Source organism: Triturus cristatus, chromosome 3_2 (assembly GCF_964204655.1).
Source record: "Triturus cristatus chromosome 3_2, aTriCri1.1, whole genome shotgun sequence".
Classification (NCBI taxonomy): Eukaryota; Metazoa; Chordata; class Amphibia; order Caudata; family Salamandridae; genus Triturus; species Triturus cristatus.
In genome coordinates this window covers 774,448,870-774,472,195 of record NC_140584.1, presented here as the reverse complement: position 1 = coordinate 774,472,195, position 23,326 = coordinate 774,448,870, and the positions used below count along the sequence as shown (strand labels likewise).

The 23,326-nt window shown below is 47.5% G+C and overlaps 1 protein-coding gene across 4 annotated transcripts in view; it reads left to right on the top strand.

The window, feature by feature from the left end:
- LOC146858071 (uncharacterized) overlaps nt 1–23,326 on the top strand; it is a 499,452-nt gene that overhangs the window by 330,005 nt on the left and 146,121 nt on the right. For all 4 annotated transcript variants that reach the window (XM_085648839.1, XM_085648840.1, XM_085648841.1 and 1 more), the window contains one exon: nt 7,046–7,236. In XM_085648839.1, the coding sequence (XP_085504965.1) occupies nt 7,046–7,236 (191 nt within the window). The remainder of the gene's footprint in view (nt 1–7,045; nt 7,237–23,326) is intronic.

Here is a 23,326-nt window from a genome sequence, read left to right as displayed (position 1 = left end):
CCATCCAAAACATCATCTGTTACCTCTTACACCTATACCGATGCAATCTGGCGTACACCTCTATACGTGTCCATTTGACCGCAATCTCAGCCTATCTGCAAACCAGGCAGCACCTCTCTATTCAGAGTACCTGCCATCAAAGCATTCTTGGAAGGGCTCAAACGAGTCATTCCACCTAGTCACCCACCGGCTCCAATGTGGAACCTCAACTTGGTCCTCACACGCCTGATGGGTCCACCTTTTGAACCTCTACACTCATGCGAGATTCAATTCCTTACCTGGAAAGTGGCCTTCCTTGTAGCGATCACTTCCCTACGAAGAGTTAGTGAACTCCAGGCACTAACCGTTCAAGAGCCATTTATACAGGTTCACGCCAACAGGGTCGTGCTACGTACCAACCCCAAATTCATGCCCAAAGTAATATCGCAGTTCCACATGAATCAAACTATTGAACTGCCCGTTTTCTTCCAAAACCCACAAACTGTTGCAGAAAGGGCACTACATACACTAGATGTACGGAGGGCCCTCATGTACTACATCGACAGGACTAAACCCTTCAGGAAGACAAAACAACTGTTCGTTGCCTTTGCCCCACAACACAAAGGTAACGCCATCTCCAAAGCAGGGATAGCCAGATGGATAGTTAAGTGTATTCAAATCTGTTATCAAAAGGCAAAACGCACATTAACTATTCCACCACGAGCCCACTCAACACGCAAGTTGGGGGCTTCCATGGCCTTCCTAGGAAATATTCCCCTGCATGATATATGCAGAGCAGCCACATGGTCCACTACACACACATTTACAAAACACTATTGCGTAGATGTGCAGTCAAAACAGCAGGCAGCTGTAGGACAGGCTGTTCTCAAAACACTTTTTCAGACCGCTGCAGCTGGCACGGGTAGCCGCCGCCAATAGAGGGCACTGCTATGTATTCTATGCACAGATATGAATTCAGCAGCCCACATGCCTCGAACTGAATATGCTACTTACCAGTATGCATCTGTTCTTGGCATGTAGGGCTGCTGACATTCATATCGCCCTCCCTCCTCCCCGGCGCCTGTCGCAGCTGCAGCTCTCAGAATTACTGCAAGCATGGTCATCACTTTCTGTATCTACTCCATCACTGCCACAATGGCGAAAAACAATCTGAGGATGGAGAGGATGCCCATGCGCACTGTAGTCCAGGGGAGGAGTCACCTATCCAAGGATACTTCGAAGACTCTTCCAGGACAACAACGTGCAAACATCCGGACCCAACACTAGGCGGCGATCTATGCACAGATATGAATGTCAGCAGCCCTACATGCCAAGAACAGATGCATACTGGTAAGTAGCATATTCAATCGTCCTCCAGGAACAATATAGTGCTCCCCAAAATACTTTTGGGGGCCTTTATCGAAATGAACTGTAATACTTCCCTTGAATGGTCTTTCAGCCTTAAAACTGCTACCTCCACTGGCCTCTTATTATTAGTATAACTTATACCGGCACTGAACAGTTTAATTATGTTTCACAATGAATTTGTTTTATCTTGTAAATGCAGTTAGTATTGAATTGAATAATTATATTAACTCTCAGGCTATCGGGGGCGGATCGGTCATTCATTGGTAGAAATACTAATTGAAATGTGTTTGTGCAGTAACATCCTTAACTTTAATGTTGCAAATATCTGATTTCCTTTTATCGATCATATTTAAAAAAAAAAAAAATATAGGGTAATTGAAAGTCTTTATCAGATTTTTCAAACATACCATGTAAACATGTATTATTTTTGTATATTTATTGCAATGTATTCAAGTAACTACGCAAGTGTTCAAATAAACTAAAACAATAAATAAAAAATCCTGTGTTAAGTTGATTTTATTTGGGATTTTCTCTCATCTATTTCTGGTGTCTTCATACCATTTGATTTTTTTTTTTTAATGTTTAAAAGATGTTCGATCTTTTTTATGTTACACTTTTTCCACAACCAGTTTCTATAGCGAATCTGCGTTCTGGCATGGACGTTTTTCCCCGCTCCGGAGGGGACTTGTATGGCTCCACTAAATCTTATCCGTAGATGACGTCACCACGGACCCGTTCAAAGCCGTCCCCTGGCGCGCAGAGGTACTACTGAAAAATTTCCGGATCTAGACTGGCGCCTGGGGAGAATTCAAAGTTAAGGATTCTTCGGCTAGACTGTGTCTCTACCAGATATTGCGTTAGTAAAAGTAAGTGACTTTTACCATGGGCAAGAATTTTTTTTTTCCAACAAGAAGCCTTGTTCTTAGATTATTCATGTGCCTCTCTCCTCCAGATGTACTTAGAAGCGCGAGAGGCGAGAAGGCTCCGGCCTGATCAACGAGAGGCCACGATTGTCGTTATCCACAAACCAGGGAAGCCGGCTGATCAATGCTCTTCCTGCCACGCAATCTTGCTTATTAATGTTGAAGCCAAGGTTTTGGCTAAGGTCTTGGCGGATAGGCTGCTATCGGTCCTGCCGGATCTTGTGCATGCAGATCAATCCGGGTTCATGCCACGTAGGAGCACCCTTCACAATCTACGCCACCTCTATGGAGTATTGCATATGACCGAGAATGTGGGGGACACCCAGACAGCATAGATGGCGCTGGACGCCTCAATGGCATTTGACAGAATTGAATGGCCCTACCTGTTCATGGTGCTCCAGCGACTGGGGTTTGGTCCAACTTTCTGCAGCTGGGTGCGTCTTATACGAGCTGCATGTAGCATGGGTAAGAGTTAACGGCGCTGTGTCCAGGGCCTTCCCTCTACGGAGGGGTACCAGGCAAGGGTGCCCTCTGTCCCCCCTCCTATTTGCCTTGGCCTTAGAGCCGTTGGCTCATTGGATCAGGAGGGACAGTTCGTTCTGGGGCTTGGCGGAATCTGACGAGTGGGAAGAGCGTATCTCCCTATGCACGTGGACAATATTGTGCTATATATGGCCAGACCGTATCACTCGATAGCGCAGGCGCTACACCTCTTTGAATTATTCGGTAGCTACTCGGGCTACACCATTAATTGGGCAAAGTGACAGATTTTTCCGCTCTCGGGTACTCCCCTGCGGATTCAGACTAGGTGTCCCGCTTCAATCGCAATACTTGGATTTAAATATCTGGGGGTATACATCACTAGAGATGAGGCAGAGTTCCTTGCTAGGAACCTGGAACCCCAACTGTTGTGCCTGGGGACCGATGTGAGCTTCTGGAGGTTGCTGCCTCTCTCCCTCATGGGCCGAGCAGCAATGTTCAAGATGCTGGCATTACCACGACTGCTCTACATTTTGCAAAACATGCCGTATCCAGTTCCACAGGGGGTATTTGCGCGAATAGCACAAGCACTACGGACGTTGCTCTGGGATTGTGGCAACCCAAGGATAGCGTTGCATAAGCTTATAAGAGGGGTGTACGATGGGGGGGCTGGCCCTTCAGGACGTCAAATTGTATTACTGGGCTTCACAACTACAGGTGGTTAACGATTGGGTATATGCGGATCGGTCGGAACCAGCCTATAGAGTCGACTGGATGGTCATGTCTGGTGGTTGTTGCGAGCCACTGCTCTATGCTCGGAAGCCAGGAAGAGATTGGCCGTCCCACACAGGGGTGGTTGTTCAGTGCTGGAGGGAGGCAAATATGTTCTTGGGGTGGTCGGACGCCCTGACAGGTAGAAACCCCCTCTGTGGCATGGAGACCAACTAGTCGAAGTAACTCGTTTGACTGGGTTCTGGGGATTGAAACTCATAGGCATTGAATATTTGGGGGATGTCTGGAGGAGGGATGCCCCTTGATCCTTCGCCTACCTTAAAAAAGAATACGACCTCCATGACTCGCAGCACGACCAATACATACGCTTCTCCCATGCCCTGTGTGGTCATATTAAAAGTGACACGTCAATCCCAGAGTATTCCCCAATGGAGAATAGGCTGCTCCCAGACCCCATATCGGAGAAACCCACCTCTACAATATACCTCAAACTCATAAACAACGTGCCAGACCCACTGACGTCACTACGGGCGGAGTGATTGGGGGACATGGAAGTTTGACTGGCAGGACACCCTGCAAAGCCCGGCGTGAGATAGCAGCTTAAAATCTTACATCGCATAAACTACCCCCGAACCCACCTATATGCCTGGGAAAGGAGCCAGTCGGCCCTCTGTGCACGGGCATGTTGGGAGGAGGGCACCTTCTACCATATATTGTGGGACTGCCCAGAGATGGTGCCCTTTTGGACTAAGATCGCGGACACAATGTCAACGGTGGTGTGTTTACCGGTCCCGCTGGAGCCCAGGTGGTTGTTACTAATGATCAAGACCACCTCGGACTGGTCTAGATATAACGAGATCTGGCTGGCGTTGGCAGCCGGGGTGGCAAAAAGAAATCTAGCGAGTGGCTGGGGATCGCAGATACCTCCACAGTGGAACCAATGGATGCGCGACTTGGATTGGGGCCGAAGAAACGATCTATAAGAGCAGAGGCTGCACTAAGAAATGAAAGAAAATTTGGGGGCCTTGGCAAAAATACAGGGCGCTGGGGGGTGGGTCAGGGTTGTGATTTTAACAGTTTAATGCCCCGCTTGTGCCTTCGAATGCCTTACACTGTATTCTAACCTGCAATTTTACCATTATGAAAACTGCCCTGTACTGTATACTGATATGAGCAATGTTAATAAAAAGATTAATTAAAAAAAAAAATTATTCATGTGGCTTGCAGCCTTAGTTTTTACACACATGACTGTGATATGGACTAGACACTGCTGACTCTGTAGCTAGAGCTATGGGTTAATCTGTAACCCCTTGATGACATAGCGGTACAAAAGGGGGTGGTGATGGACGGAGCATCAGAACCAATTAAACACTCACACCCAGTCAACAGATCCGGGTTTGATCCATCACCGTTCTTTAGCCCACTCTGCCACCTCAGTTCAGACATGGCCATATGCAAATCAGTCTGACCCTGTGCCTCATGGGAACAGTCCAGCCCGAACTGCCAAGCCATGCCTTCCCTGGACCGGAAACAAGCTTCCTAGGACCGGTTTCTGGCATTTCAGCCTTGATGACATACCTGGCTTAGATCTAGGGGGTTTTCTTCGGATGTTCAAACACTGTAACGGATATGCCTTTTGATTGTGAACACCTTTTTGGTCAAAATGCTGGTGAAGATGCTGCCTTAAAGGTTTTAAAGAAGTAAGAGCCAGTCTTCTATCTCTTTTTGCCCTTTCAGTAAACCTTATTCCGTCTTTAGGGGATTCACAAAACGACAGCATTTCCAAGGTCAACACAAATCCTTTTGAGCACCAATACATAGGGCAGGATAAGGACGAGCCAATCAATTTCTTCCTCTTAGTCTTCTACATTACTACCAAGGAAGCAGCAGTAGTCTAACTACTAAAGTTTTACAGGTTGGAGGATGGATAACCCTTTTTCTACAGGCCGGGGAGGCAATTACTTCGGATCGCTTGGTCGTTCATATTGTAAATAAGGGGTGTATCCTACCATTCCCCTGGCACCCACTCTGTTGTCAGCCCTCTTTATTCCCACAATTCAGAGGAACATAGGCCGATCCTGCAACAGGAAGTGGCAGTCCTGCTGTGAAGGAGACAATGCAGAAAGTGTCTGAGCAGGAAGTTGGGAAGGGGACCTTTTTTTTTGGTACTTCCTGATTCCCAAGAGCGATGGTGGTCTTCATTTTATCTTCGACTTCAAATTCTTGAGTTAGCTCACATTCAGTATGCTGTTCCTAGCTCAGTAGTTAATGGCATTGGATGGTGTTGATAGACCTACAGAATGCTTATTTTCATATTTAGATCCACCAGGCCCACAGGAACTACTTACGATTTCTAGTGGCTTCTACCCATTACCAGGTTATATAGTACTTCCTTTTGGATTACCCTCAGCACCTCAAGTCTTCACAAATGTGATGGCGATGGTAGTGGAATGTCTCAGAGGCGTAGGGATGGCAATATGCCCATATCTAGACGGCTGGCTGTTTCAAGAAGCCCTTAGATTGTGGAACTGGGAGCATCAACACAGTCTCTTTCTGGCAGCTAAGCACTTGGCAGGATCCTTGCACATCAGAGACTGCCTCAGTCGGTGTCATCTGGCTAAACTTGAATGGAGCCCTCACCAGTGTTATCAAAGACCTTTTCATACTCTGGGGCAAACCCCAGGTAGACCTATTCCCAATTCAAAACAATGCTCGTAAACCAAAGTTCTGTGCACTCCAGATATGCATAAGGAAGGCCTTTGTCTAGTGTGACATGCAGGACGAAACACTGGACTTGAATGCAGCCCAAAATCATCGTCCAGGCTGAGATCAATTCAAGCATTCCCTTCATAACCTTGTTGCAGTTTAGCACAGTAGCACATAATTAATCTGATGCCTATTTGTTGAATGCATAAAATGGGAAACTACAAAACAGTCTTACTGACCCAAAGCAATCCGAATAATATAATGCGGTGGTCACAAGTTATGTTGTACAAAAGCAGGGGATGTGTTAAAAAGTAGGAGAAAATATGGCCATCATGGCGACAATACAGAGGAATGTTTGGGGAGGAGTAGGATGCATAGGTTATTTTTTAATTTTATAATTTAAGAGACTGTTTGACTGGGTACTTTGCCTTTGACCTATTGATGTTGGTGGTCAATCTACGCCTTCAAAGCTGCTGTAGGCACACAAATCCCTGCCTGTTCCTCATGTAAATAGCGATAATGTTAGTGCTGTACCAAGTAAGACTGTAAGAGATTGATGTAAAACATGGTCTTTTTCTTTTGTCTGAACAATGTTAATAAAAATGTCGAAAAAATAAAAGGTGTTATATTGAGGAATATTCATAGAGCGCAACGTTCACCCAAGGCAATTATGGTATTAATTTTTTTTAAACACAGAATATTTGAGCTCATATATGAATGACTCTTTTGTAACTGATTAATGTGAAGCTGCACACAAAGAACTTAACACTGATGCTGAATCTAAAATCAGGTAGTGTACATTTTCACTTAGTCAAGATATGCCTTATGTTAATTCCATTCTATCTTTTTCTATTTAGATGCACAGCTGTCCCTCTAAGGGTACCGTACAAGCAAGCAGATGATAAATTATGTCAGGGCAGCAATTCTGTATCCACAAAGAAAATACATTTGTTTCCTCCTGGATGCACCAAAATTTCAAATCTCACTGAAGGTTCAGTTGAATCGAGTAATGTTGAAGCTGCCGTTGCTGGCAGCAAAATTTCAAGAGGTACCATTTTATATTTTGACACATTTGTTCACAGTTGGGCTCCTTTCCACCCGAGATTGAGCTCTTAAGTAAGGGGTATCCAGAGAGGAAGGCAGGAGTATGTAACAGAGTGGTTAGCAACTAGCAGTTCATCCTACAGCTCTGTTAAGTACATTTTTTTTAGAACATGCTTTGTTTATTCCCCTTAATGTTAACTGTTTGACTTGGTACATACATATCTTTGGTCTTTAATGAAGAACTTCCATGATAGCTAAAAATAAATGTAGAACACCTCGTCACCACCTTGATTTCGTGAGACTTCGCTTTAAAGTGAGAACTTTCTGGGACAAGAAGTAAACTTTTATAAAACTGTAGGTTAACATAAGCTGCCATATGTTCAGGTCAACTACTCATTTGTTTACACCCTTCCAGGGCAGGACTCAGCAACGCATTAGAACCCCTCCTGTAGAATACACATAGGATTAATGTTTAGTTTCTTGGTGCTCAGGTATATGTGTGTGTATATTTATATTTAATGAAAACAATAAAGGGTAAGTTCTAGATAGGAAAACTGTATTCTTTCTTTACAAACCCAACTTAAACTATACAAAGTTGATCAATTCTAAAGTTATAGTTATAACCTACATTTTAAATTTACACACCAGTATTTGACTTGAATTTATAATTGGCGCAACAACTTCAATTTACTACAAGTTGTGTACATACGTACAGTCTTGACACCTCACTCGCCACACATTAACTATCTTGCCCCTTCTCCAAGCATTGGTTATACCCCATGCATATTATATAACTTATAGCAAGTGAAATTAAAACATTTATTACAATACTTACAACATCTAAAATGGCATAATTTTAGAGAACACAGTGCATGGTAGAGTGGAAAGTTAGTTAATGTAGTGTGGTGAGTGAGGTGGCACGTGTCTTGCAGCAACCTGAATTTATGGAGCAGTTCACAATACCACAGCAAATCAAAGAATTCCATGAAGCCATGCTGCAGCTTTTGACATGTTATAGGCTCCCTTTGGCGCCCAAGAAGCAGAGGGGTCTCCCAATTAGGCTTCTGCCAACAGGTCCACCCGCTGCGCCAGTTGGGTCCCTTGTTTTTGTTCTGGTTCTGGACCAACTTTAGTACCGGCTCTCCCTCTGGTGCCACAACCCATGCAGGAGTACAATACACTGATGCCATCGGCACCAACGACCATTGACAACAAATAGTGCTGTCTGACAGAGATAGGGCCACCCTGACCTCAACCGAAGCTGTGCATCTATCACCTGGAGCCGCAGCCTACTGGCCACTCCTCTGTTTCCAATACAGTGCCCCTGCTCCTCGAAAGAGGTCATGCCTATGAGTTGTTTGGCAATTGCTATAAAGATATCCATGATGCCAACAATCTGAATACTACCCCCAGACTCTGCGTTGGTTTTGCCTCTGGGCCCAGCAGCAGAGGAAAGTGCCTCCTTTGCGATGGTGTGTAGGGAGCCAGTATTCCTTGATCTTCAATTACCTGCTCAAGAAGCTAAGATACATGTCTTAAAGTGCTTCACCCTGGTTAAAGATGTTCTGAAAACCCACTTCCATTCAATGAAGCAGGCAGACACTTTTGTGTGCCTGAGCTTAACGCCGTTTAAGGCTCCCTATTAATCGGCAAGTTGCTTGGCACCATCGCCCTGATGTGGGCAACTTCCTCACCCAGATAATCACCCCTGAGAGCCTTGTTGTACAGACTTTGGCCAGAAAGATTAACGTTAATTGATTCCCATCTATCCCACTGACAGCGAATCAGAGAGAGACTCGCATGTTTCTACCCAAATCATTTGTAATGCCTCTGTGGGACCTTTACCTGGTGTTGACTTTTCTTAAGTTCACAGCCTTCAAGCTCCTGGACAGGGGGGAATGCTGGTGCTGAGCATAATCCAGTTTCAGAAGAGCATCAAGCAGCCCTTGTTCTGAATGCAAAGCACTCTTAGCTCACGTGGCTGACCTTAGACCGGTGTACTTGGAGGCTCAGCAGATTTCCAGGACCATTAATCGTGACCACAATAAAATGAGTGCAAAGCAGAGTGGGTAGGTTGGAACCAAACTATCCTAAAGATATAAAACCTAAATATGAAGTGGGGGATGATGTCAAAATGTTTACTTCTAGAGCTCGCTGGCTGCAGTGAAGTAGAAATGTTGGTCTACGGTGCTTAAGGGAGGATTGTCTCTTCTGATGGATAAATCTGCCTGTGGATTCCTCACCTGATGAATATCCCCTGCGCCAGCATTCCGCGGACAAGATCGTCACAATGCTATGGCTCCGCACGCGGCTCCGCATGATGTCACTGGAGCCATAAGAGGGCCACGTCTGCGTGATGACAGCAGTTCCCTTTTTTCCGCGCTGTCAACGATAACGGTTTTTCTATGGACTCTCCATACTTTCTCCTGGATACTTTGCATTTGTCTGGTTTCCTTCTGTGGTTTCGACATGTCTGCTCCAAGGAAGTCTGGTTTCAAGCCCTGTAAGGAGTGAGAGGGGTATATGATGATCACTGACCCCCATGAGGACTGCCTGTGGAGTTTATCTTCTGATCATGACGTCGAGGGCTGTCCTTGCTGTAGGAAGACAAACCTGAAGGCCTTGAAGGAACGAGAAGCCAAGCTGTACATGGCTAAAGTAAGAAAAGAAAAAAGGGGTTAAATGTTCGAAGTGAAGGTCGTCGACTTCACATGATTCGAGGAGGAAGCACAAGAAGAAGAGGCATGGATCTCGACGCTGTTCGCCGAAGCCTATGGCTTCGAGGTCACTTTCTCTGGCTCCTTGACGTCATGTTAAGGACTTCATCTCTCTTTCACCTTCAGTGTCTCCTAAGCGAACTCCGACCCCAAGATCTTCTCCGGCTCCGGAAGGTTAGTTGACTCCGGCTGATGCTGAGACGCCTTCAGCTCCTGTGGCTCTGCCTGTGGCCCCGGTGGTTCCAACTCCAGAGGTGCCTCGATTGGATCTCGAGCCGGCTCAGTATCCTTCATTCCCGGCACTGGGTTCGGATCTCTCGCATTTTTAAATGCGATGTATGGTGTGTTTTCCATGGCCACATACCCTTCTGGTGCACCTTCGGGTCCTGTGGGTACTCTGGCATTTAATTTGGGTGTGCCTCACCAATATCCTCAGGCCCCCTTTGTGCCATTCATGCCGATGACGCCGAATGGGCAGTCCCCGGCTCCATTCGGCGAACCTTCTTCTCGGATTCGTTCGACGCAGGTTGCTGCTGCGGATCCGCCTTCGCCGCCGCTCCCGGAGCCATTGACGCAACCGAAGATGCGCTCGAGGAGAGGAGCACAGAGGTTGCTAGAGGAAGAACAGTACCGGGCTGAATATATGGAGGATATGTTCGAGGGTCTGGGTGAGGCAAGTGGACTTGACACCTCCCCGCAGTGGGACTTTGCTTCTCAGAAAGCTTCTCCCTCAAAGGAAGTTGCACCTTACTATTGTGATAAGGAAGGCTGCAGAGCTCTTGGATCTGCAGCTCCCTATGGCTGAGTATAAGCCTAATTTACTTACAGAGGTGCTTCATTCTCCGTCCTCTGTGGTTGGCCCGCTTGCTGTTCAATGATGCCCGGACGGAGCCGATCCTTGAGGTCTGATTGATACTTCTGCCTGTGGATTCCTCACCTTTTGAATACCCCCTGCGCCAGCATTCTGCGGGAAAATTCTTTCCTAGCTCTCCCACGTCGATGAGGACGTCACAATGGACCGGCTCCGCTCGCGGCACCGCATGACGTCATCGGAGCCACAAAAGGATCTCGTCAGCGTGCTGACGTCAGTTCCCTTTTTTCCACGCCGTCAACGCTTAACGGTTTTTTCAGGCCTCTCCGTTTTCATTGTGGAAAACTTTGTATCTCTTAGTTTGTTTTGTTTCAGAATGGCTACTTCCAGGAAAACCGGATTCAAACCCTGCAGAGAGTGTGGCGGGCACATGTCGATCACGGACCTGCATGACGACTGCCTGTGGTGTTTATCCTCGGACCACGACGTTGAGGAATGCAGGAGCTGCAGGAAAATGAATCCAAAGGCGATCAAAGAACTTGAAGCCAAGTTGTTTATGGCAAAAGCCAAGAAGGAGAAGAGAGGGAGAAAGAGGACAAAGTCTTCGTCTTCTCACACTTCGAAGTCGAAGAAACACAAGAAATCCAAGAGAAGTCATACCTCTCGTCATTGTTCTTCGAAGGCCAGGGTCTCGAGATCGAGGTCGCCTACTCCGGCTGATCGACCTCGGAGAAGGGACTTTATCTCTCCAACTCCTTCTCCTCAAGTGACGCCAGTACCATCTCCGGTTGCGGCGTCGCCAGTTTCAGAGGCTTCTTCGATACATGAATGTTCACCGGCTCCAGCGACGTCACAGGCGCCGGTTGGGTCCTCTCCAGGCCATGTGGCTTCAACTGAGCGGGTGCCTTCCCCAGCTCCGCAGGCTCCAGTGCAACCTCAGGTGACTCTGCTACAGGAAGGTACGGATTCATATCCTCCTTTTCCTGCTCCTGGGGCTGACTCTTCGCATTTTCTCAGTGCGATGTTTGGTTTATTTACCAGAGCCTCCACTCCATCCGGCGCGTCTTCAGGCCCCGTTGGTCCTTTGGCTTTGAACCTGTGTGTTCCTCAGTTCTATCCTTAGGCTCCTTGGAGGAAGGGGAAATTGCAGACTCTGTGGATAAGTTTGAAAGCCTTCAGGAAGCTAGGGGCCTAGATACTTCCACTGAGTATAACTTACCATCTGCAAGTGGATGTGTTGTACAAGACGTTGCACCTTACCATGTAGTTACAAGAAAGGTGGCTGATTTATTGGGCCTTAAACTTCCCTCTGCGGAGATAAAGTCCAACATACTAACGGCAGTTTTAAATACTTCTTTGTCAACTTCTGAGCCCTTATTTCCTTTTACGGATGCCTTAACAGATCCAATTCTGGAGGTGTGGCAGAAGCCTTTGTCTGCTCCGGCTGTATCTCCTATCTCGAGAAGGTACAGGCCCGCCCCTAGTGATCCGGATTTTTTGTCATCGTATCCGACACCAGAGAGTTTAGTTGTCCAAGCATCTTGCTCAAAACAGTCTTCTCGTGCTTTTCCTACCAAAGGTGTTTTCTTCTGCAAGTATCTCTCTAAAGTCAACTAATGCAACTTGCCTTCTTGGACGATATATTCATGCATTGATGTACTCTGTTGTACAATTGGCTCCTAAGTTGACTGAGGAGGATCGTGCCAACTTCTTGGAAGTCCTTTCGGATTCACAGGCTGCAGCAAGTCAATTGATTCAGTCAGGGACGGACACTGCTGACTCTATGGCTCGTGTGATGGGGTCTTCTGTAGCTACAAGGAGACAGATATGGCTCAGTCCTTCTGGTTTTTCGGCTGATGTTCAGGCGACTTTGCTGGATTTGCCCTTTGATGGGTCAAGGTTCTTTGGATCAAAGGTGGATTCAGCCTTGGATCGTTTCACAGACAGAGCTACCGCAAGATCTTTAGGCCTCCAGGTGCAGTCTAGAGGTTATGGTTACAAAAGATATCAAGGCTTTGGGAGATCTGCTTCCTTTCGTGGCCGCCAACAATTTCAGCAGCGCCAACAACAGCAGAATCCCTTGTACAAGTCCTACAGAGGGAAGAATAAGAGAGGGCTCAGGGGTGCAAATCGACAACAGACCTCCTCCTCTTCCTCTACCTCCCCTCCCGCCACCGTTGGTACCTCAGGTAAGCAGTTCTTGATCCCCCATCTTAGAACATGTTGGTCCAGTTGGAGGTCGGGTGCCCCACTTTCTACAAGATTGGAGACTGATCACACCAGATCGTTGGGTCTTGAATCTTGTAGAGAATGGGTACGCCCTCACATTTTTGGAGTTTCCTCCTCCTTACCCTCCTCGCCAGGGTGGTTGTTCAGAAGACCACTTGCTGCTTTTGCAGCTGGAGGTTCTTACATTTCTCCAAAAAGGTGCGATAGAGGTGGTTTCGGAGCAGGAATGGGTCGAGGTTGCTACTCCCGATATTTCCTGATCCCCAAAAAGGATGGTCGCTTGAGACCAATCTTGGACCTCAGGATTTTGAACCTTTACCTCAGGCAGGAAAAGTTCAAAATATTGACCTTGGCTCAGGTTCTCCTTGCGCTGCAACAGGAAGACTGGATGGTGTCCATCGATCTGGAGGATGCGTATTTTCATCTTCCCATCCTGAAGTCGCATCGGAAGTATCTCCGGTTCACGGTGGGATCGCAACATTCCCAGTTTGCGATTTTTCCGTTCGGTCTCACTTACGCTCCTCGAATCTTTACATAGGTCATGGCGGTGGTAGCGGCTCATCTCAGAAGGTCAGGGGTTCCTGTTTTCCCCTACCTGGATGACTGGCTGTTGAAAGCGGAGTCTCCAGAGTTGGTTTTGCGCCACTTGCAAGTGACATCTCATCTGTTGTTCAAATTGGGTTTTTCGATAAATGTGCCCAAATCTCACCTGGTGCCTTCTCAGCGCAGCCTGTTCATAGGGGGAATACTGGACACTTCTGTTTATCGAGCATTCCCGCCTCCGCAGAGGATTCTCGACATACAGGAAATTATTCCTTTATTTCACGATGGAGCGGTTATTCCAGTCCTGAAGGTTCTTCGCCTGCTCGGTCTGTTCGCTTCCTGCATTCTGTTGGTCAACAATGCAAGCTGCCACATGAGGGCACTCCAGTGGTGCCTCTGCAGGCAGTGGTATCAGCACAACGTAGATCTCGGGGAGAGTATCCGAATCTCCAGAGAAGCTGCAGCGGAGCTGTCTTGGTGGAGTGTGCAGGGCAGCCTGTCTCAAGGAGAGCCCTTTCAGCCTCCTCCACCGGTGGCCACAGTGATCACGGATACCTCCACTCTAGGGTGGGGTGCTCAACTGGGGGATCTGGAGGTCAAAGGCCTTTGGTCTCCAGAGGAAAGGTTGCTTCACATCAACCTTCTGGAATTGCGGGCTATTCGTTTGGCACTGAAGGCTTTTCTCCCTTCCCTTCGCGGTCAGTCGGTTCAGGTCCTGACGGACAACACTACTGCGATATGGTACATCAACAAACAGGGAGGTGTGGGGTCGTATCGTCTGTCGAGAGGCTCTGCGACTCTAGTCCTGGGTTCAGGGCCAACGGATTTCTGTTTTTGCAAATCATCTGGGTGGTGTGCTGAATATTCGTGCGGACAGTCTCAGTTGGCGTTACTCGGCCGATCACGAGTGGCCTCTTCATCCGGAGGTGGTCCATCGCATCTTTCATATGTGGGGGTCTCCTCGGTTGGACCTGTTTGCCACTCACGAGAACACGCACTGCCCGTTATTCTGCAGTCTCCAGTATCCGATGCAGGGAGCTTTGAGGGATGCGTTTCAGATAGATTGGAGCTTACAACTAGTTTCCTCCCATACCCTTGATTCCTCGGGTTCTGAGGAAGATTCGCCAAGACCGGGCCCAAGTTATATTGATCGCCCCAGATTGGCCAAGAAGGGTGTGGTACACAGACCTACTTCACCTCTCGTCGCACCCTCCGCTCCGTCTCCTTCTCAGGGCAGACCTCCTCTCGCAGTCGCAGGGGCAGGTTCTACACCCCCACCTCCAGAGCCTGCACCTTCATGCCTGGAGATTGAACGGGGCAACCTGAGTTCCTTCTCTCTCCCTCCGGATATAGTGGATGTTATTTTATCATCCAGGCGACACTCCACTAAGTCTGTTTACTCTTCCAGATGGTCCAGATTTGTAAAGTGGTGCGGAGAGAGAGGCATTGACCCTTTGAAGGCCCTCTTGTCTAATATTTTGGAGTTTTCTCTTTCTTTAGCACAGCAAGGTTGTGCTGTAGCCACTGTTAAGGGCTATTTATCGGCTTTGTCGGTCTTTTTATGTGTGCCTGACAAGCCGTCTTTATTTAAGTCCCCCATTGTCATGAGATTCTTTAAGGGCCTTACAATTAAGTTTGCTCCCACACATTTCATTATGCCTCAGTGGGATTTGAATCTAGTACTCACTTTTTTAATGGGTTCTCCGTTTCAGCCTCTTCACTCTTGCCCGTTGAGGCTTCTTTCTTTTCAAACGGTTTTCTTGATTGCCATTACCTCGGCTAGGAGGGTAAGTGAGCTTCAGGCTCTTAGTTCGAAACCTCCTTTCCTGACCATTCATGCGGATACGTTGGTTCTAAGGACCAGGGCTGCTTTCCTTCCCAAGGTGGGTCCCCATTTCCATATGGGACAATCCATCACTTTACCCACCTTTTATCCTCCCCTTCACCCTTCCAAGGAGGAAGACAGACTGAATCGGTTGAACCCTAAGAGGGCTGTCAGCTTTTATTTGGATTGGACTAGAGATCTGAGGCTGGACGATCAGCTCTTCGTGGGCTATGTTGGGAAAATGAAATGAAAGGCAAGGCAGTGCACAAGAGGACGCTTTCCCGGAGGATTATCTTCTGCATCAAGATTTGCTACGCCCTGGCCAAGAAGTAACTGCCTGAAGGTATCCGAGCTCATTCCACCAGAGCTAAGTCTACTTCTTCTGCTTTGGCTAGAGGTGTTCCTGTTCTTGATATCTGTAAGGCAGCAACTTGGGCCTCCCTCCACACCTTTGCAAAGCATTACTGCTTGGACTCTGAGGTTAGGAGGGATGGCCATTTTGCTCGCTCTGTTTTGCAGGATTTTTTGGTCTAGTCGGGTGGACACCCTCCTCCGGGAGAGGTACGGCTTTGGGAATCTATTCAAAAGGTGAGGAATCCACAGGCAGAAGTATCCATCAGAAGAACAAGTTACTTACCTTCGGTAACGCTTTTTCTGGTGGATACAATATCTGCCTGTGGATTCCTCACGCTCCCACCCACCTCCCTATTGTCCACCTGTTTCTATCCAAAAATATTTTATTTTAATGTCTTAATCAGGTTTATATTTTATTAATGAGAAATGCTTATTCTGTTGCTATTTTTCTATACCTTTATTGATTATGCATTTGTGAATTTATATACATGTATATATTTGGTATGCTTTGTTTGCATTTGAAAATGTGTTGGTCCGCCCGTTTGCCTCGGTGGCATGGAAAAAATGGGTGGAACTGACGTCAGCACGCCGACGAGGTCCTTTTGTGGCTCTGATGATGTCATACGGTGCCGCGAGCGGAGCCGGTCCATTGTGACATCCTCGTCGACGTGGGAGAGCTAGGAAAGAATTTTTCCGCGAAATGCTGGCGCAGGTGTTATTCAAAAGGTGAGGAATCCACAGGCAGATATTGTATCCACCAGAAAAAGCGTTACCGAAGGTAAGTAACTTGTTCGTTTGGCGCAATCCTCTTTCTGCTCCTGCAGTTTCAAGGTCGGTGTCCAGAAGGTACAAACCTGCCCCAGGAGATCCTGTGTTCCTTTCTTCTCATCCTTCGCCTAAGAGTTTGGTGGTGCTGGCTTCATGTTCAAAGCAGTCTATGGGCGCCTTTCCGCAGACTCCTGCTGACAGGGATTCCAAGAAACTTGAACAATCTGCAAAGGTGGTCTTCTCGTCAGCGAGTATGGCTTTAAAATCCACCAACGCTATCTGTTTGTTGGGTAGATACATTTATGCCCTTATGGACTCTGCCAAGCAGCGTCTTCCAAAATTATCTGAGGAAGAACGGGGAAATTTAAGTGAGGTACTGGCAGACTCACAGGCTGCGGCTCACCAAGTCATCCAGTTTGGCCTGGACACAGCAGATTCTGTGGCCAGGGTGATAGGCTCATCAATTGCTACGAGAAGACATGCTTGGCTAAGGTCTTCTGGGTTCTCACCTGATGTACAAGCTGCCCTTCTAGATCTTCCCTTTGACTGATCTAGGCTTTTTGGAGAAAAAGCTGACTCTGCTTTGCAAAGGTTCAAGGACAGTAAGGCCACAGCGAAATCCTTGGGTCTACAGTCTCAGGCAAGGGGTTATGGCTTATAGAAGATACTGTGGCTTTGGGAAATCTTCCTTTTGTGGTTACCGTCGGCTGCAGCAACAAAACCCCTTGTACAAATCCTACAGGGCTAAGGGCAGAGGTTGCCTTTGTGGAACAGGTCGTCGACCTTCTTCCTCCTCCACCTCCCCAACCCCTCCTGGTAATGCAGGAAAGGAGCCCTAGATCCGCCTTCCTAGATCATGCAGGTCCTGTGGGGGTCCGGCTTACCCATTTTCTACAGGATTGGAAATTGGTCACTTCAGACCTTTGGGTTTTAGATCTGGTAGAAAATGGGTACGCCCTTCCCTTCTTGGAATTCCCTCCTCCTTACCCTCCTTGCCAAGTGTTTTGCACGGAGGATCATTTAATTCTTCTTCAGAAAGAGGATCTTGTCCTGTTACAAGTGCGATAGAAGTGGTTCCGTAGCAGGAAAGGTGTCAGGGATGCTACTCGCAGTATTTCCTGATTCCCAAGAAGGATGGCAGGTTACGACCCATCCTGGATCTCAGAACCTTGATTCTGCAGGAGAGGTACAAGATGCTCACCCTAGCGCAGGTTCTTCAGGCACTGCAACAAGAGGACTGGATGGTGTCCATCGACTTGCAGGATGTGTATTTTCACATCCCAGTCCTGAAGTCGCTCAGGAAATATCTCCGGTTTACGGTTGGTTCGCAACATTACCAGTTTGCGGTCCTTCCGTTTGGTCTTACTACTGTACCTCGAGTCTTCACCAAGGTGATGGCGGTGGTGGCTGCCCATCTCAGGAGGTCGGGGATCTCGGTTTTCCCCTACCTGGACGACTGGCTTCTGAAAGCAGTCGCCCGAGATGGTGCGTCGTCATCTGCAGGTAACAACTCAGCTGCGGTTCAGATTGGGTTTTTCGATAAATGTGCCCAAGTCTCACCTAGTGCCCTCTCAGAGCAACCTGTTCATAGGGGCAGTACTGGATACCACTGTGTGTCGAGCTTTTCCTCCTCCGCAAAGGATTCTCGACATTCAGGAAATTATCCCTTTGTTTCACAATGGAGTGGTTGTTCCAGTTCTGAAGGTCCTACGCCTGCTCGGTCTGTTCGCCTCCTGCATTCTGTTTGTCAACCATGCACGCTGGAACATGAGGGCGCTCCAGTGGTGCCTCCGCAGGCAGTGGTATCAGCACAACGGAAATCTCAGGGAGTCAGTCAGGATCTCCAGAGAAGCTGCAGCGGATCTCTCTTGGTGGATCGTGGAGGGCAATCTGTCTCAAGGAAAGCCCTTTCATCTTCCTCCATCGGTGGCCACAGTGATAACGGATGCCTCTACCCTAGGGTGGGGTGCTCCCCTGAGGGATCTGGAGATCAAGGGTCTTTGGTCTCCAGAGGAAAGATTGCTTCATATCCCTTCGTGGTCAGTCGATTCAAGTCCTGACGGACAACACTGCCGCGATGTGATATGTCAACAAGCGGGGAGGAGTGGGGTCGTACCGTCTCTGCAGGGAGGCGTTGCGGCTTTGGTCCTGGGCTCAGGATGTTCGGATTTGCTTGATAGCAAATCATCTGGCCGGTTTACTAAATGTGTGGGCGGACAGTCTCAGTCAGTAGTTCTCCGCCGACCACGAGTGGAGGCTTCATCCGTAGGTAGTTCGACACATCTTCTGGACGTGGTGGACTCCTCGGGTGGACCTGTTCGCCACTCTCGAAAGCGCATTGCTCGTCATTCTGCAGTCTCCAGTTTCCGATGCAGGGGGCGTTGGGGGGACGTGTGTCAGTTGAGTTGAAGCTCACAACCCCTTTATGCGTTTCCTCCCATACCCTTGATTCCTCTGATTCTGAGGAAGATTCGTCAAGACCGGGCCCAAGTCATATTGATTGTCCCAGATTGGCCAAGAAGGGTGTGGCACACAGATCTACTTCACCTCTCATCGCACCCTCCGCTCCGTCTCCCTCTCAGGGCAGACCTCCTCTCGCAGTCGTAGGGTCAGGTTCTTCAACCCCACCTCCAGAGCCTGCACCTTCATGCCTGGAGATTTAACGGGGCAACCTGAGTTCCTTTGCTCTTCCTCCTGACGTGGTGGATGTTATCTTATCAGCCAGGCGACACTCCACCAAGTCCATTTACTCCTACAGGTAGTCGAGATTTGTTAAATGGTGTGGAGAGAGGTCTATTGATCCCTTAAAGGCTCATCTTTCTGATGGTCTCTGTTTTTCGCTGCATTTGGCTCAGCAGGGTTGTGCTGTGACTGCTGTTAAAGGTTATTTGTCTACTTTATCGGCATTTCTTTGTTTGCCCAATCAGCAGTCTCTTTTTAAATCTCCGGTTGTTTTAAGGTTTATTAAGGGTCTTACTAATATGTTTCCACCTACTCCCTTCATTATGCCCTAGTGGGATCTAAATCCAGTTTCAACTTTCTTAATAGGTTCTCCATTCAAACCTATGCATAGTTGTCCCTTGAGACTGCTGTCATTCAAAACAGTCTTCCTTGTGGCTATCACCTCAGCCAGGAGGGTGAGTGAGCTTCAGGATTTCAGTTCTAAGCCTCCTTTTCGGACTATTCATGCTGAAAGGATGGTTCTCAGGACCAGGGCTGCTTTTATGCCTAAGGTGGTAACTCCCTTCCATCTAGGGCAGTCCGTTACCCTCCCTACTTTTCTATCCTCCCCCTCACCCTTCCAAGGAGGAGGAGAGGCTGCACCGCTTGGATCCTAAGAGGGCGTTTAGTTTGTATCTCGATAGATTGAAGGACCTGCGATTGGATGATCAGCTCTTTATGGGCTATGTTGGACGCATGAAGGGCAAGGCGGTGCACAAGTGCACTCTAGCCAGGTGGATCATCTTGTGCATCAAGTTCTGCTACGCTCTGGCTTGTAAGGAGCCTCCTGAAGGCATTCGAGCTCATTCCACCAGGGCTAAATCATCTACTTCTGCCTTGTCCAGAGGTGTCCCTGTGCTGGACATCTGTAAGGCCGCAACTTGGGCCTCCCTCCACACTTTCGCGGAGCATTACTGCTTAGATTCCGAAGTGAGGAGGGACGGCCATTTTGCGCACTCTGTTTTGCAGGACTTTTTGGTATAGAAGGGTGGACACCCTCCTCTGGGAGTGGGACTGCTGTTTGATTCTATTTATAAGGTGAGGAATCCACAGGCAGATGTATCCATCAGAAGAACAAGTTACTTACCTTCGGTAATGCATTTTCTGGTGGATACAGTATCTGCCTGTGGATTCCTCACTGACCCACCCTCATCTCTGTTGTCCACCCTTTTATACCATTGAAAGAGGTATGGTTTATATGGTTGTTTTATATTGTTATTCCGTATTGCCTCTGTTTCTTTATGTAGGCTTATAGGAAATGCTTGCTTTCTTTTGCTTTCCTTTTTCACTTTACACTGTGTGTATTTGTGTGAATACTTTGTACTATGTATGCATTGTCTATATGTTTGGTCCACCCGTTTCGCCTCGGTGGCACGGAAAAAATGGGTGGAACTGAGGTCATCACGCCGACGTGGCCCTCTTATGGCTCCAGTGACGTCATGCGGAGCCATAGCATTGTGACAACCTCATCGGCATGGAGAGCTAGGAAAACGTTTCCACGGAACGCTGGCGCAGGGGATATTCATAAGGTGAGGAATCCACAGGCAGAAACTGTATCCACCAGAAAAAGTGTTACCGAAGGTAAGTAACTTGTTGTTTTGGGATGCAGTGCTTGTCTTGGACAAAAAAGAAATCAAACTGTATACACCTGAAGGGATTTTGATTAGCAAATAAGGTTAGACTCCAGAGCAATACGGGTTGAGAATTTGGGTGCCTGTACAGAGAAGTCTCAGCAGCATTGGTTGGACTTTGCTGATTATTCATTGAAGTCAATAGAATGATAGGTGAAAGGCAGCATAGCTGAAACATATGATGAGCTTTTCAATTTGATTATGAAGGAAAACATTTTGAGAAAATGTCTGCCATTTTTGCATTAACAAAACTCTGACAATCAGGATGCAGACCATTCAAAACGCTGTAGCCAGAATCACGCTCAACCTCCCATGGTGTACAGACAACATACCTCTCATGAAAGTTTCACTAGCTTCCCATATGCAAACCAGCACAATTCAAACTCCTCACACTTCCAAAGCACTACATAACACTGGCCCAGCATACCTCGGCAATAGCATCTGATTTCACAAACCTTCTAGACACCTGCTCGTCCAGACACATACATTCCACACGTAGAAAACAACACCCTTCAGTTGAGCAGAATTCAAGAAGTGAGAAGGAGGCTCTTGTGTGTAGTGGCAGATCGTTCCATGTTTTATGTTGATTCCAAAGCCTGGAATGACCTGCCACTATACACAATAGCAGCCTCCTCACTTCTTGAATTCTGCAAGAAGCTGACAAGCTCACTCTTTGAGTAGTCCCATTAGGCACTAGGTTTGGCCAATCTCTTAACTGCTCAGCACCAGGATATCCTCGCTGGTGATAGTACGCTCTCCAAGTTTGCATAACATGCCCTATGCCTTAGTCACTCTGGATAGTGACGTGGTAGTTTCCCAGAGGAGGGTAAGTGTGTGCCCAAGGGTCCTTGTAAACTGCAACCTAGGATTTGAGTTGTTACAAGAGGAAATGTAACCTGTTAGTACCAAGGTTGCCGCTCCTTAAGTTTGAGTGTACTGGCCGTGAGGGTAGAGTTCACGGACCTCTGAGAAGAGTAAGTGGTAAGGGATAGCGTGCCCACAGTGGTGAGCCAGTAGCTGAGGGATATAGACTGATCGGAGGTGATCCCGAGGCAGCCACTTTGAGACCATACCGGCCGTGGGGATGCTGCATGCATTGTCAGGCAGCCAACAGATGACCTGGACCAGGCAGACTTCAGCATGGCACAAACGGTGTGCAAGACTTGAGAGCTAATGCATGGACTAACAAGCCACAGCCTGGCAGAGGTCTAGAACATCAGACCTCGTGGCAGCACGTTGTAGTGACCTTTGAGGAATTGAAATGGGTTCTCATAAATTCAGGGGGCTACTTTTTGACCAGTGTATAACGAATCTTGATCCAGAAGACTGTCCACAAGGGTCATCTTTTGCACTGCCTTGCCTTTCTGTGCACCTAAAAACCAGATAAAGAGCAAATCTACTGTCTAGCATTCAATATAAAAACCTAACACAATGTTGTCCTTAATGTAAACTACATGCATACCTACCTTATTATCCACTAGCTTGGTTTGCATGTTTTATTGTGCATGCAAGAGGAACATGATATTTCTTAGGGGGTTTTGGATTTTGCCAGGAGGCACTGCGTCTTTAGAGATGGCTGGGACATCAGGGTATCTCTCTGGTAGCGAATTATCTGACTGGGTCGCTCAACACTAGAGCAGACAAATGCAGCAACGTCAGCTGGTAGACCACAAATGGGGTCTTTATCCAGGAGTGGCTCAGTCTATCTTCACACAGTGCGGCCTACCCTGGCTTGATCCTTTCAGTGCTGTCAAGAACATTCAATCCCAAGATTACTGTGCCCTGTTGCATCTGTCAAGAGAGTCTGTAAGGTAAGCACTCTGGAGCACAAGACTTCTGTATGCATTTCTATCACTGTCTCGAGTTCTGCAGCAGGTCAGGACAGACCAAGCCTTGTAATTGTTAAGAGACTGAATTGGGTCTGGCGAGTAGGATTCCCTCACCTGTTGAGTCTGAGCATTTCTCCTCCGATCTGTCTCCCTCTCTGGGATCGCCTCCTATCTCAGGAACGGGGTAGGGTTCTGTACCCAATTCTCTGGCCTACACCCCATGTGTTGAGACTGAGAAGCGACACCTGAGCAGTTAGGACTTTCCTGTGGAAGTTGTGAATGTGATTTTTGTGGTTTGATGCCACTTAACTAAATCCGACGATTTTCTAGTTGTTGGGACAAGAACTTTGGTCTTCTACACGCTATATTATATTTTGTTGTTTGTATCTCTTTGGCCCCCAAGTGTTTGTGGTGGGTATAGCTAAAAGGTATATGTCAGCCCCATTGGCCTTTTTTGTCAGACCAACCAACTTTTTGTCATTTGCAGTGAGGTTCTTAAATGTTTTACACATGTTTCTGCCAAGGCACTTCATTATGCCTCAATGGACCTTTTATTTAGTTCTCACATTTCTGATGGGTTTGCTCTTTGAGCCCAGGCATAATTGATCTCTGTGGATTCTTACTGCCCAGATATTTCTGACATCAGTCACTTCTGAGTGCAATGTT